The 15,610-nt window shown below is 51.4% G+C and overlaps 1 protein-coding gene across 1 annotated transcript; it reads left to right on the top strand.

The window, feature by feature from the left end:
* Positions 4,801–14,984, top strand: TXN2 (thioredoxin 2). The gene is made up of 4 exons (XM_005680657.3): positions 4,801–4,920; positions 5,743–6,005; positions 8,014–8,137; positions 14,130–14,984. Exons 2-4 carry the CDS (start codon positions 5,743–5,745, stop codon positions 14,241–14,243), a joined length of 501 nt encoding a protein of 166 aa, XP_005680714.2. The 5' UTR covers positions 4,801–4,920; the 3' UTR covers positions 14,244–14,984.

The raw sequence follows: 15,610 nt of genomic DNA, 5'->3' as shown, positions 1-15,610 counted from the left end.
AGGCCCACAGATGTGCTGGCCATTATTTCCTATTATGAAAGTTCTTAACCTTTCTGTGGAGTAAGCATTGTTAGAACTTCATACAGATAAGGAAGGATGCCAGAAGGGTTGACCAACGTACTCAAGGTCAGGCAGCGGGTCATGGGCAGAGCTGGTGAAAAAGACATGGTTCAAACTGGGGCCTAGGGCTTATTCTTCTACCCTCCGGCTGCTCCTGTGCAAAGACTGGGAAGAGGAATGCGCCACAGGGTGAAGGAGGCAAAGCACGGGCCAAGAAAGATCCTTATCTGCGACCCTTCCCCAGCATCTCACAGCTGCAGGTTTTGCCCTGCCAGACAGAATCTGAGCCACCAGACCTGACCAGACAGGAACATGTGAGGAGCCTCACCTCAACAGCGAGTGGAATCTAGAATGAGCCCTGGTGCCCAGCCTGGATGTGTCTCCTGAGGACACGGGGGTGGGCAAGGGAGGTAATAACATAAACCAGCCCCCACCACCACATCAGCCATGACACTCCAGACCTACCATCCCAGAAGGATGCTCCTGCCAGTCTAGGAGTAAAGGGTTCTGTCACTGTTCCAGGCTTGTCTTCATATTAGAAAGGGGTGAGGGGACATTGTGTAATTGTTGGAAACGTGACAGAACATGAATCACATGAAACCAGCTTCCTGAATTGCAAAACATAAGTCACAATTCTGATTGTTCTGCAACAGTGCTTTAAAATACACACAAAAGGCAAAAAGCAAACATACTCCAGGAGCAACACCTCCTGAAGAGAAACTATCAGCTTAGACTGTGACCCACCATCTCTGTGTTTTATTTTAAGGTGCCTCCCTCCAGCCATGAAATCCCCAAACACATGGTTTCTGAGAGGGACCTGTACCACAGCCTTGTCCCCTGAAGATTTGAGGTAGCTGTGATCCCACGACCGTGGCCAGCCCTAGGGGAGGCTGCGAGACCATACTGCCACCGTGCGGGCGCCTCTCCTTAGAGCCACGGCTGAAAACTGCTGCCGCCCACCTGCCTCACCACCAGCTTCAAGGGTTTGAGCCCGACACTGCCCTCTGGTGCCCTAGATTGGCCAGCTGGTCCTAGGGGTGGGTGGGGAAGAGGTTAAATTAAATCCTTGCTAGGGGAAGTACATCACCTTTAAGTTTCCACCTCCTACTATATGGATGATTCTGGACAAGATACCTAACCTTTATGTAACTCATTTTCTCTATGTGTAAGACAAGGGCTGTAACAGTAACAACCTTACAGGGTTGTAGGGTAAATGAATTAATACATGAAGGGTGTTCAGAACAGTGTCAGGTGTTTGGTAACTCTTCAATAGATCAGTAGCTTTCAAACCCTTTGACCATGATCCAAAGTAAGAAATACATTCTTTATCACAACCTAGGACACACAGATATGTCGACATAACACCAAGAAATATTTCACAAAACAATACTTAAAATATGCAATGTACTCTGAAAAACTCTGATTTTCTTTTATTATTTTTTGGCTGTGCCACACAGCATATAAGATCTTAGTTCCCAGACCAGGGGCTGAACCTGCACCCCCTGCAGTGGAAGTGAGGAGTCTTAACCACTGGACCTCCAGGGAAGTCCTATGATTGTTTCTTTAAAAGCTGATCACAACCCACTTCCCTGGTGGCTCAGATGGTAAAGAATCCATCTGCAATGTGGGATAGAACCCTGGGTTCTATCCCTGGGTTGGGAAGATCCCCTGGAGAAGGGAACAGCTACCCACTCCAGTATTCTGACCTGGAGAATTCCGTGGACTGTATAGTCCATGGGGTCGCGAAGAGTCAGACACAACTGAGTGACTTTCACAACCCACTAAATTGAATTCTCAAACCTACAGGTGGCTCACACACCACAGGTTGAAAAACACTGCAGTACATAAGTAAGAGGGCAGAAGCTTTACTCTAGCTCAGACTGCCAGTCCTAGCTACCTTCTCCTCCCCTCACATCTGAGCCCTGAGCCTGCCTCGTGACTGAGCCAGAGCCAGGCCGGGTCAGCTCTGGCTGAGCAGGTGGACCCTCACAGGGCTGGGAAGCCCCTCTGGAGCCCACTGTGTGCGCAACCCTCTCCAGGTTCTCACCCTGCAGGTGGAAGAAGACACCTTCATCATCAGGCACTAACAACGTGCCAGGCCCTGTGCTCCACCCTTCTTGCAACCTCACAGCCCTCTATGAGGAAGGCATCCTTCTTCTCATTTCTCAGCAGAGAAGCCTGAGGTCAACGGACGTGCAGCGACTATGGAGTGAGGATAAACAGGACTGGTCCTCCTTTGGAATTCAGGATGTGAATTAATCAGGGAAATTGACCTTCTAGAAAATGCTGTGGAAATGCTAAACAGGGTTAATTAGAAGGAGAGGGAAGCCTGGTGAGCTGCAGTCCACAGTGTTGCAGAGTTGTGACTTAGTGACTGAACAAAGAGGCCCTGGAAAATAAAGCACTGAAGATACAGAAAAACAGAAATGAAAACAGTCAGGATGGGAGCGCCCCAGCCAGATGGCATCTGGCATTAACAGCAACAGCTGCACCAACGGACGCTGACCTCAGGAGAGGCAGGGGGCCTGGGGTCCCGCTACAGATCATCACTGTTGGCTCCAGTCCTAGGTGGAGGCAGAGGCAAAAACAAGAGGTCAGACAAGGTGGAGGAGACCATGCCTGCCCATGCCCGCCCCTGGTCTCCTGCCCACAACAGACAAGAGACTCTATTTAGTGGAAGGCTGACCAGGGAATGTAGACCTGTTCCAAGGAGGTCATCACCCCATCCCAGAGGAAGGTCCCTGAACAGCTGTGGCTGTGTCCCTGCCTGCCTGCGGAGTGAGCCAGTGAACCTGCCAGTTGGACAGAGAACAAATAACAGCATGATGTGGCCAAAATGAGCTGGAGGAAAACATGGCAATGACTTTGGAAGGGCACAACTAGCCCATGCAATGTGGTAGGGAAAATAGGATCTGGAGTCAAAGGTATGATTTGGGTCCCTGTTCTTTGTTCATGAAACACATACTCACTGAGCACCTCCTATGGATGATCCATGCCCCAAAGTCAGCATGTCGGTGGTACAGTGGTGAGCACAGAGTTACCTTCCAGGGATTCCCAAGTGGCTCAGTGGTAAAGAATCCACTTGCCAAGGTAGGAAAGGCAGGTTCAATCCCTGGGTCAGGAAGATCCCCTAGAGGATGTAAGGGCAACCCACTCCAGTATTCTTGCTGGGAAAATTCCATAGATGGAGATGACTGGTGGGTTCTAGTCCACGGGGTCGCAAAAGTCTGACTCGACTGAGCACACATGCACAACCATACACAGCTGTATTCCAAAGTAAGCAACGGAGAGACAGACCACCAGGTGCAGACAGCATAGTGAGGGAGGAGTAAACAGAAACAATCTCGGGCACTGAGTGCCTGACTGACTGATAGATGCACAGGGGCTGTGGAAGCTCAGTGGAGGCAATTTAACCCCACTCGAAGAGGATCAGGTGTGTCTCCAGAGATGATGCCTAATCTGGTAGCTGGCAGCATTTCCTCAGATGGACAGTAGAGGGAAAAGCCTTCCAGTCATTGGGAGTAGCAACTACACAGCACAAGCATAGAAGAGAGATTTAAGCAAACTACGTAATTAGGATTCCCACTGGCTGTAGTGTAGATTGAAATGGAGGCGTGAGAGATGGGGCTCTGCCAATTTACCTGCTTCATGACCTTGGGCAAGTCATATAACCAACCACTCAGACTGTGAACCATTCTCTGGGATAGCAAAAGATATGCAGTTTAATAAGCATCTATGGCACATTCTCTGTGAGTCAGGCACTGTATCAGGTTGGTGCTGGGCCTATGGAAATGTGTAAAAGCTACAAATCCCTACTCTCAGGAAGCACATGATCTCGTGGAAGACAGACACTGTGCAACGTGTCAAAGTTCTGGACAAAGCACCAGGGAGAAGGAGGCAAGAAATGTTGCTCGAAGAAGAGGTGATGAAGAGGTATTCTACCAAGTGGACAGAGGGGAAAAAAAATTTTTTTTAAGCAAAGGCAAGGAGGAAGGACAAGGCACTGATGTATTCACAGAACAGGTCATAAGGTAAGGTACAGGGTGCAGGAGAGACAAGGGGTGACTGAGACACCAGCCTGGGACACACGTGCCTAAACCCCTGTTGTCCATGACAGCGACAACAGATGTGCAAGCAAGACCCAGGCCCAAGCAGGTTCACAGGTCATCACACTTTACGTGGGGCCTCAAAGGCAAGCCCTCCAAGTAACATCGCCATCTGATATCTAGTCTGGGCCCAGTTCCCCAGCATTCCAAAGAGACGAGCTTGAGAGTCCTGGGGGGAGAATAAGTATAGCCTTTCAGGTCACATATTGAGAAACTGAAGCCCCCAGGGGCAGGGTGACTTGCCCCAAACCCTGAGGTTATACAGTCGCTTGCGACACCCAAGGGCCACAAAGCTCCCTCTTTGGCTCCGAAGAAGCACCGAGACAATGAGACAAAGGGGTGGTCGATGTTGTACGGCCGATAAGCCAAGAGTTTGCAAACTCCGGAACCACACCTCCCGCCCTTCTCTCCAGCCAGTACCTTGCGGACGCCCTCTCCTCCTTCCCTTCCTCTTCCGGCTCCTCCCCTCCGGCCTGCCGGCCTCTTCCGGCTCCTCCTCTGAAGACACGCCCCTTCCGGTCTCTCCCCTAAAGAACGGCCCTCCTTCCGGTTTCTTCCTCCAGGAGTCCTTCTCTTCCGGTTTTCAGCTGAGGCTCCGCCCCCGTCTTCCCTCGCGTTACGGAAAGACTTGCTCTAGGTTGCCCGTCCCCGGAAGTGACGGTAAAGGCTCGCCCCCTCAGGAAGTGACAACAGAAGTGCCCTTGACCGGTGCGGAGGGACCCGCTGTGCATTCCTCCGCTCTCGCTGCAGGGAGGTAGGAGGCCCTTGGGGTGGCTCGAAGTGGTGTTGCGGCTGAGGCACACTGCAGGCGTTTTCCTGTGCGGGCCGGCGGCCCAGCGGGCGGAGACCGTGGAGGGGGAAACCTGTCTTCCGAGGAGCCGGGGTCCCTGCTGACGTCCAGTTCCCCAGTTCCTTCTACACACACGTCCCTCCTTTTTAGTTCCCCCACACTCCTGCCCCCATGCCTCTTCGTTGCTCCCTGAATTGTGGTTCCTCTTTCCTGATCCTTTGACAACCCTCTCTTTGTCTTTAATTTTCCGTTAAAATACTTTTAGGAAGAGTAATCGATAGAGTAAGAATTTCTCAGACCGCCTTGGGTTCCATTGTTGACTCTTATTTAATAATGTATTTTGGGCATGTCACAATTTACCTGAGCCTCGGAATCCTTTTGAGTGATAGCGTTATTGAAACATTTGCAACGTTGATCTAGGAAGACTAATGTATGTAAGATACCTGATTGTTAGCGGATGCTTTGTAAATATTGGTTCCTCCTCTTCTATTGTAATTCCATAATATCCTGATTCATTGGTTGTCGACCCAGTTTTCTTGTACTGTTTTTGTTTTTTTTTTTAACCTGTGCTGGTTATTGATTCCTTCCCTTTGATTCTCATCCTTTACTCACCTCTACTCCAAAAATCTTATGGATTATTTTCCAGCGTTTTACTTCTGGTCCTGCGTCTTGAACCCACCCCACCCCCCCAACCACCACCACCACCACCGTACTCCCACATACGTCTTTATTATTATTTCCTGATATGTTGACTGCCCCCACTGTCCCTGCCTCTTCCCCTCACAGATGGCTCAGCGACTTCTTCTGAGGAGGTTCCTGACCTCCATAATCTCTGGGAAGCCCTCTCAGAGTCGGTGGGCACCCGTTGCCTCCAGGGCCCTGCAGACCCCGCAGTACAGTCCTGGTTACCTGACAGTAGCACCCAGCCAAGCCCGGTCTATATACACCACCAGAGTCTGTTCAACAACCTTTAACATCCAGGATGGACCTGACTTTCAAGACCGAGTTGTCAATAGTGAGACACCAGTGGTTGTGGATTTCCATGCACAGTGAGTCCTGGGGGTTTGCGGAAGCCTGGGGTATCGCTTATTCAGGTATTTATTTATTGAGAGGCTTCTGTGTCTCAGTACTCCATTTGATACTTCTCATACATGGACTCGGGGTCACAAAAAGTCAGATACAACTAAGTGAATGAACAACAACATACTTAGACTCATTGCAAAGTCTGAGGAGACCCAATCCCTTCTCTCAAAGATTACGTGTAGTTTGATAGGAGACAGACTAGTAAACAGTCTTCAAAACTCACTCCGTATATCTATGGCTTATTCATGTTGATGTATGACACAAATCAATGCAATATTGTTAAACAATTATCTTTCAATTAAAAATAACTTTTAAAAACTCACTATGATTAGTGCTTGGAAGCACTTATCTTCTGTATTTCACTGCCCAAGAGGCTCAGGTCCTTTTCAACTTGAACCAACTCAGGGAAAACATGCCTCTAGCATCATCTGCCCTTTGGTGTATACCAAACGTATACAGATCCCTGCAGAGAGTTAGTTTTATTTTAACCTCTTGCCATCCAGACTGGAAAGGGCTGGCAAAAAGTTTTCAGTGCCATTGCAGTGGTGCCCACACTTGCAGGCCATGGGCAGAGAGTTTCTTTCCAATGCTGTATGAGTTTGTTTTAGGGATATTTAAGTGCCTATGGTCTTCTGGTTGTTGGCCTGGCCTTCATTTCTGGACCTTTGAGACCTGGCTCAATGTCTGACTCCAAAACAACTGGACAAACCCCTCAAAATAGGGCAGCCTGAAAGGAACCAGTGTAGCCTGAGTTAAAAGTTGGAAGGCCTTCTGGGCAAACCACTGACAGATTCTTTTGGTTTTGTTCCTATTCTTTCTCTGACTCACCATGTACCTTGGGCAGGCCATGTGGTGGCCTTGTTCCTTCTTGTCTTCACTTGTGGTGGGAGATAAAGTCTTGCAGACTGGGTTTTTAGGTGTTGTGAGTTTATTTGTTGGAATCTCTGAATGCAAAGGGTTTTAAAGGCTGAGAATAAAACGGGAGTCACCAACCAAGGATTCATGGAAGGCAGAGCTATCCTGCCATCCTGGTCTGGTGAGCACACCAGAGAGAGCTTCCAAGATGGATGAAGAGTTGGCTGATGCCTCATCTTCTTCCCCACCAAGAAAGCAAGGGTTGAATTTGTTCATTGAGTGCCAGCCACTGTCCTTAGTGCCGCATACTTAGGGATAACAGCCTAGGCTTACCACTTGGAGGGGAACATCTGTGTCCAGTGCAGTCATGGCGGTTGACCCAGGGCCTCAGGGATCACAGAGTAACCTGGGCCTCAAAGAGGACCCTTGGAACACAGTCTTGGATGCAGTCCCAGACCTTGCACAGTTCTGGGAACTTGTATGGGCCTCAGTTTCTTAGGAAGATTTTTTTTTTTTTTCCTTTGCTGGGTTGAGGGTTCTGAGTAGTAAAAACTGAAGAGGTCCTGGTGCTGTGACTGGCATGTCATGAAACTCCCTAGCCACTGGTTTCTGCTACCTTAGTTCTGAGGCTGTGAGGTGTTTGAAGTAACTCCGCAGCTTACAAAGCACATTTATCCACATCATGTTAGTTAATTTGTCATCAGAGCTTTGACAGCCACAGTCTCTTTCACATGAAGAAACTGAGGCTTCAGAATAATTAGCTGATTGGTGAGAAAGCCTGTCTTTGAACCTAAACGTTTTGACTTCAAATCCCATTTTCCTCTGTACAACAGTTTATTTCTTTTAGGTAGAATGAAATTAGTGAAATAACCCTTCTAAGAATCTTAGGATGAGGCCCATGTTATTAGAAATCCAGGACCTGTGAAAATTCCCTAGTTGCAGAGTCTCCTGTAATTAACTGGCATGTCAGCATTGCAGGTTAACATTCACACACTGTAGGGAGAGGTAACCAGGGGAGAGGGTCCAGCAGAGAGACGTAGGATGGGGGAAGGTCCCAGAGGACTATAGATCATTGGGCGAGCACTTCTGTGATGGGATGCTTCTTTCTCCCCTTCCAAGGTGGTGTGGTCCCTGCAAGATCCTGGGGCCCCGGTTAGAGAAGGTGGTGGCCAAGCAGCATGGAAAGGTGGTGATGGCCAAAGTGGATATCGATGACCACACAGACCTCGCCCTAGAATATGAGGTATGGATCGGCAGGGGATTGCTACAGGGCAACTGGTGGGGGTGCTTGGGGTCACGGGGTAGCTGGAAATGTCTTAGGGACCAGCAGGGAGTCAGTAAGGGTGTGTCCTGATTCTTTCTAGAACTCTCAGGGGTTTAGAACACTTTGCAGCTGTGACTCCATTAATCCTCTGAGCCTTCTGTCTCTCTTCAATACCTTTAGGAACTGGGATGTATGATCCCAAACACCAGGTTTTTCTCTGCGTCTCAGGAAGTTGATGGCCCTTCCTCATTCATGGATTCATCTATCCGTCCCTGCAGTGTGCCAGGCGTACATGATGCTGGCACAAACAAGATGAGCTCCTTGTCCCAAGGGGAGCAGGGAGGGGAGTAAAGGGGACAAGGATGTGTCACGTTAGAGGGACCCTCTGAGCAGAGCCGTGAAGAAGGCAGGGCCAAGAGCACACAGACACGAAGACATGAGCTGCTCTCCCGTGTTTGATTGACTTGTCCATTTCTTCAGCAGACATGTATCCAGAGTGCCTTCAATGCCAGGGCTGTGACTCGGGGCTGAGGATGCGGCAGTGAACAGAACTAACAGAGTCCCTGCCTTCGTGGAGCCTGAGTGCTAGTGTTTTAGATTGGGCATCCACAAACTTGTTCTCTAAAGGACAAGATGGTACCTGTTTGAGGCTTTGTAGGACACCGGTCTCTGTTGCAAATGCTCGCCTGTCTGGTAGCTCGGGGGTAACCATAGAATCTACATGAATGGGCACGGCCATGTGCCAGCAAAACTTCATTTACAAAATTCCAGGGTTAGACTTGTGGGCCACAGGTCACTGTTCCCTGTTTCAGATAATAAGTGTCCTGGGAAAAAAGAAATCAGGAATAGCAGGTGGGAGTGCTGGGCCTAGCGCAGGGAGGGTTTCCTTTTTTTAAAGGATTGGGTAGGGAAGGCCTCACTGAAAAGCACCATCTGAGCAGAGACCTGGAAGGGGTAAAGAATGAACGATGCAGCCCTTTAGAAGTGGATTCTGGCAGAGCAGATATCTTTTACAAAGACCCTGAGTGAGCAAACAGGCAGCTGGGAAGGCCGACTGTGGCCACATTGGGAGGACCCTGAATAGCCATACTGAAGACAGTCATTACAGAGCAAGGGTCACATACCTGGTGGCCTGTGGGTCACATCTGGCTCAGTGACTTGACTGGGCTGGTCCTCGAAGTGGTGTGTTTTGTTTTTTGTTTTTTGTTTTTTTTTTTAGTAATGGACTGGATGCTAATATTTAAAACTAAGATTTCATGTGAAAATCCATATTTCTGGTTCTCTGAAATATCTGGATCTGGCCATAGTGAACCTTCACTCTTCCTGGTAGTAGTGATGAAAGAGGTGGCCTCTCCCTTTCTCAGACTTTGGAAGTCCATGTTTGATTCCCTTGAGACCAAGTCAAGTAGAGATGCCTGTCCACCACAGTCCCTGTGGCAGGAAATGGGTGGGGGCAGGGTGAGAATAGACTGGCTACCCCTAGACCTGGGGCTAGGAGTGGTCCCTCAAAGAAAGCCGGGCTGCCCTGACCAGAGGCAAGGGCAAGAGATGCTGGGCAGGCAAAGCCACAGATGATGACTGCAGGTGGTTGGGGGGATGTTACCCCAGTGAGACTGCCCACAGCACTGGGTGCCCAGAGCGGCTTACAGGGCTCAGCTGTCCCACTGATCGCTCAGTCAGGGAGGCACTGGTCTGGCCATTTAAGGCCCCCCTGATTTCGTTGCTTGTCCATCCCTCCCCAGAGACCCATGGGAGCTGTGGGAATGGGTATGGCCTTCCGGTATGAGTTCAGGGCTGGAGCTTCTGGCCACCCCAGGAGGACGGACAGACTCCACATGTCTTAGGCTCCCTCCCTCCTGATACCACAGCTTTGGTCTCAGCCAGTGGAACTTAGGCTAACACATCCCAAGCACCAACCATGCCCCAGGAGCTGTGGTAACTATAAGGATACAAGGGATAACCCACTTCCTCCAGCTGTGGTCACACGGGTGGTAAGAATTCCCAGGACCACCTTGCTGGGATTGCCAGAAGTCTGCGTTCCTGGTGACGTCGGGCCTGGCCCTGAAGTCCTGTGGTTAAGCCTGGCAAGTGTGTGGCAGGGGAGAGGTTCTCTTGTAGGGTCTTCTCTGTCCACTGTCCAGAGAGTACATGGGTCATACAGAGGGACCTCAAGGCTGCTGGGCCCAGGTCACCTGGACACAGCCTTTTGGTCTTGCCAGGTCCTGAGCTGACCAGTTGCCAGGTCATTGTTGGCTAAGGAAGCTCCCGCAGGGATTCTTGCTGACCCTCCCCCTACCCTCTTCCTTCCTTCCTTCCTTCCTTCCTTCACACCTGGTGTTTCGGAAGAGAGTGTGAGGACATGTCAGCTAAGGGATCCATAGCTCCTCCTGGGACAGCTTGCTCCAAGGCCTGAAGGCCTTTTCCAAATGGCGAATGAACTTGGAGAAGCTGCTTTAAATCATATTCAGGGAATTAGGGGCTTCTCCCCAAACTCTTCTGCCACTCCCAAGCCCAGCACACATTCTTAGGGTGTGTCTCCTTCTTTGCACAAATTCCTCTCCCTTGCCACCACACTCTATGTTTCCATCAACTATCCACCCTAGAATTTCACCATCTCCCAAAGGAGAGAGGAGGGAAGGTCGCCCAGGGCCTTGGGGTGTGCCTCCCCCCACCACACACACACTGCCCTGAGTTGGCCAAGTGAAGGGCCCTCTTCTTCCCCACCTCCTCAGGTTCTCTGGCTGGGCATTCCCCGATTGTCCAGACCCTGCAGAGAAAGAGTGGCTCAGGCTGTGGACCTTGACCCTTAATACTGTCCTCTGGGGCTTCTGATGTTCACCTCACACATGGAGTTTCATTATTTATCTCATCTTACAGAGAATGCCCTTTAAACAGCATTTTCAGAACAACCAAATAGCAGTAATCTTACCATCCAGACAAATCACTGCCAACATTTGGGGTACCTCATTTGGGTTTTTTGTTTGAAATTTTTTTAATGGTCTGTATAACCTCATAGTGGAGAAGGAAATGGCAACCCACTCTAGTATTCTTGCCTGGAGAACCCCATTGGCAGAGAGGCCTGGCAGGCTATAGTCCACGGGGTCACAAGAGTCGGATGCAACTTAGCGACTACACCACCGCCGCCACCATAACCTCACAGACAGTTCATTGAATCATAGTATTTCAGCGTTACTGGAAATCACACAGTACTTCAGTCACTGGGCTTCCCTGGTGGCTCAGTGGAAAAGAATTCATCTGCCAATGCAGGAGACCTGGGTTTGATCCCTGGGTCGAGAAGATGCCCCTGGAGAAGGAAATGGCAACCCACTCCAGTATTCTTGCTTGAGAAATCCCGTGGACAGAGGAGCCTAGTGGGCTACAGTCAATGGGGTCACAAAGAGTCAGACACAACTTAGCGACTTAACAGTAGCAAGTGCTGCAGCTGTCCCCAGGAGGTCCTTAGCAGTTCTCAAATGAAGGAAACTGGGCTGAGACAGGAGAGGACAAGGCAGGGCGCCAAGCACAGTGGCGGCATGGGCAGGGTGGGGACACACACGTGTTACCTCTCCTGGGTTCTTTGGCCAAGCCTGGGCCACCTCCACGTGGCTTCCTGGGCAGGAGGAAGGCAGCACATTTTAGTGCATCTCTTCATTCCTTCTCTGGCCCCTCGCTTGCCTCAGTGGTGCCAGAATGGAGAGGGAAGTTGAATTCTTGCTCTACCACAATCCCCTGAAACTGAAATCACCATTCCAGAAGAATGTGCCAAGGCCCCGTGCACTTCCATTTAAGGCAGTCTTTGCAAGCACCAGCCCCTCCAGATTTGTGAGCCGAGCTCAGGGTCAGCAAAGCCACCTCCTCTCTGCGGGGGTGAGGAGAGTCCAGTCATAGCCCAGGTATCCCTGCAGTGCCCTGGGAGATCCTGCTTTGGCAGGAGCTTGGCTCTGTGTGTGTCTGTGTCTGTGTGTCTAGGCTCAGACCTCAAAGAACTCCCTTGATAAGTAATGACTAGACCTTGGTTGTCATGAAAATGCAGCCGCAGCATGTCTGCTGTACACCCAGCTACAGCACGGTCTGCGTGTGCAACCATGTACATGAGTTCACACTAATGTGATTATTATACAGGGGATCATCTGGAATTCCAGAGGAAAATAGTCTACTCCAAGCCACCTCAGTGAGCATAGGGTCCTGCTTAGAGGGAGGACCTGTAAAAACAATCAGACCTCTCCTCAGACACTGAGATACAGTTTCATCTCAGTTAAAGAAGCACAGGACAGGTGAGGTGCAGCAAGTACACAGTGGAGCGGTTAGTGCCTGAGCCTCTGGGGCTCAGTGGAGAGTTGCCAGGTGTGAGGCCACTGCCTTCACAGACCACTAGAGGGCGCGAGAGACAGCACGTGTGGGCCCTGGGGCACCTCCAAGGACTGCATCCTGAGGGCGCCTTCTGGACCCAGAAGCTGGCAGCCACGTGGTGGACCCTGTGCTTCCTGCCGTCACCCACGCCAGGGGCAGGAGTGACAAGGACAGGAGCCAGTGGTGGGACCGTGACAGGGAAACACGTGGTCAGCCCACCACCGCCAGTGGGTCTATCTGCACACTGCCTCTGGGAAGTTTGTCAGTTGCCACCCACAGCAGCCCCAGGACAGTCCTTGGAGGGGCCTGAAGGCTAGGTCCTACAAAGCCTCTTAGGAGAGGAATGCACAGCCTGCCACAGAGTCAGTCAGTGCGTGGGGCACCCGAGACATGACTGGCCAGACCTGCACTTCTGTTGTGTAACTGCCGTGTGTGCAGTTAGAACATTCTGAATCTTAAGTCTGACCTCCCAAGTGACTCACCAGCAGGACCGCACTTGGAATATGTGAAAACCTGGTATGTTTTAGAAATTGCTGTTGTTACTTTGTAGTTAACATGTATGTAAGAAAAGTCTGTGTTTATCTTGTTCTGTTTATATGGTTTTTTTCATCAAATACCCACAGATACCAGGCGGGGCGCCCAGGCAGCAGAAAATGCGCCGTGCCAAAGCAGGTCTTCGGCCTCATTTATGTACCATATAATCTATACAGGTCCCCTGGGGGAGCGTCAGAAAACGCTTCACAAGCCAGGAATGTCCAGCCTCCTAATAAATAAACATCAGCTCTCAAGGCTGAGCCCCACCTCCCACACTCCCAGTGAGTCAGTGAATTTCTGGACCCCGTTAACCATCATTACAGGGAGCCAGAGGAACTTGTTTGGGGCCCTAGATTCGACTTTTGTGACGTGCCCACTGTAGCCTTCATTTGTGGGGTGCTCCCTGTGTGCTCAGGACAGGGCACTGTGCTGAGACTTTGCCTGGATTGCCCTATTCAGCCCTCATACCCGCTGATGGAAGTCCCAGTAGTATCTCCATTTCCTGGTGAAAATACGAGACTCAGAGTGATGGAGTGGCTCGCCCCAAATGGGCCAATATTCGATCAGCCGGCCCAGAGCTTGGTCCTGACTGCTCAGCCTTATATGCAGACCTCTAATCCCTCTCCTAAAGCTTCACCAGCGAGACGCATCCTCATTTCACAGAAGAAGGCACCAAGGTTCCAAAGGTGGTGTGACCTGGCCAAGGCCCCCAGCTAAAGAGTGACAGGATTCTCCTGGTCTCCCCTGTGCCAGGCTGCCCCTCAGCTCCTCCCCGCCCCCAGCCTGGGCCTGCAGCTGCATGGGTTATTTTAATCTCTCCTGTCATTCCAGCCAAACCACTGGGACAGTGAGTCAGTCATGCGGTTGGTGGAGGAAGGGTACAGCTGGGAGCCTACAGTGGAAAAGCTGCTCCAGTGGGTGGACTTCCAGGCCCTGAAGTCCCCCTGTGCAAGGGGAGGGGGTCCCGCCTCTGGCTCTGGCAGTCACTTCAAGGCCTGAGCCAGCAGCCTGCTCCCCAGAGCTTGGGGCTACTGTGGAGAAGAGCTCACTTCTGAGTGACTTGACCTCCTTTGTCCTCTCCACCCAGGTGTCAGCTGTGCCCACCGTACTGGCCATGAAGAATGGAGACGTGGTGGACAAGTTTGTGGGGATCAAAGATGAAGACCAGCTAGAGGCCTTCCTGAAGAAACTGATTGGCTGACAAGCAGGGAAGCATCCTGACTGCCCCTGCCTGCCAGGTCCCCAGGGGACCCCAGTAGAACTCACCGCCCTTTTGTGCTGGCCCCTCCCGCCTCCTCCCTCTGTCTGGCCCCTGTGGGCCTGTGCTTTGGAGACCAGGCCTCCAAACATAGGAGCCTCAAGTGCTCCTGACCTGCTGCCCTCCAGGGTGGCCACCCGAGGAATGGGGCTGCTGCAAAACTGGGGCAGCTGTCTTCCCAGCCACTCCATCTGCTCCCTCTAGGGCTCGAAGCCCTGCTTCTGGGATGCTGGGACACAGCCCAGGGCCAACCTGCAATAGCAGCTTCGTCCTGCCTCCTTGCTCCCTTCTGATCTGAATCCTGGGGCCTGGCTCACCTGCCTCCTGCATTTTTCTTTCCTGCCGCTGTTTTGTGAAAAGACAAGGAAAAAAACCCAGACAAGTGAGAGTAATACATGTAATTCTCTCATTTTTTGTAGGTCTGTAATAAAGAACTTTATGTGATCCCTTCCACCTCCCACGGTGAAGAACAGGCCCTGGGCCCACACCCATCCCCCCAGAGACACCCCTCCCTCTTTCCTCCCAGGCACCAGGGCAGCAGACAGGTGTTGGGCTATGGGCATCCTGCAGACCCTTAACTCTGAGAGGCTCAAGACACTACTCCCTCACCATTAGCTGGCCCTTTGGTTCTCTGAGGCTTCACTGTGAAAAAAACTGGACCAATAAAGCTAGGGTTGCACTGTCGCCAGCTTCCACTCTGTCTGGGCTCCAGGAGCACTTGTGATCCCTCCCAGGCTGCTGCTGTTTTCCCCCTCTGACCCCTACCACCCTCTTGCCCTTGACCAGCCATTCCTGTGACTGCTGCTGTTGTCAGTGGTGACCACTCTTTCGGGGACGGCTTTACATACAAGTCAGGCAGAAGGGAGTTTGTGGTCCCCATTATGCAGGTGAAGATACAGAGGCGCTCGGGGTACAGAGCCCACGCTTCTGCCCAGAGCTGGTTGCCTCTGAAGCCTGGGCTCTTGTCACTGATCCCAAGGGGCCACCTCTGCTAACCAGGTGCTCCCTCCTGTGTGCACACTCCCGGGAAGCCTGGCTGGCCCCATGCCCATCCCAGCCCATCAGGAGGCGGGCTGTTCTTCCTGTGTGTGGGCAGGAACTCAAGAGGCTTTGAGACCAGGCTCTCTGCCCATTCTTGTTCCAAGGCTTCCCTTGGCCCATGGAGGAGGGTGTCAGGCAAACCAGGTTTCCATCCAACAAAGCCCATCGCTTTTTGTCCTGTGGCGGAGCCACCCTTTGGCTCACTTGCTAGCTGAGAGATCCACCCTATGGATACTAGAGGGCAGGGTGTCCTTCCCCTTGGCCCTAGG

The sequence above is a fragment of the Capra hircus genome, chromosome 5 (genome assembly GCF_001704415.2).
Source record: "Capra hircus breed San Clemente chromosome 5, ASM170441v1, whole genome shotgun sequence".
NCBI classification, from domain to species: domain Eukaryota; kingdom Metazoa; phylum Chordata; class Mammalia; order Artiodactyla; family Bovidae; genus Capra; species Capra hircus.
Note: the sequence above shows the minus strand (reverse complement) of the source record. Positions and strands in the feature narration are given on the sequence as shown.

What these genes read in the sequence shown, in the direction of transcription:
- TXN2 (XM_005680657.3), top strand. Translation starts at nt 5,743, where the DNA reads ATGGCTCAGCGACTTCTTCTGAGGAGGTTCCTGACCTCCATAATCTCT. An exon ending in GTTGTGGATTTCCATGCACA is followed by an intron (nt 6,006 to 8,013) that starts GTGAGTCCTGGG and finishes TCCCCTTCCAAG; the next exon opens with GTGGTGTGGTCCCTGCAAGA. An exon ending in ACCTCGCCCTAGAATATGAG is followed by an intron (nt 8,138 to 14,129) that starts GTATGGATCGGC and finishes CTCTCCACCCAG; the next exon opens with GTGTCAGCTGTGCCCACCGT.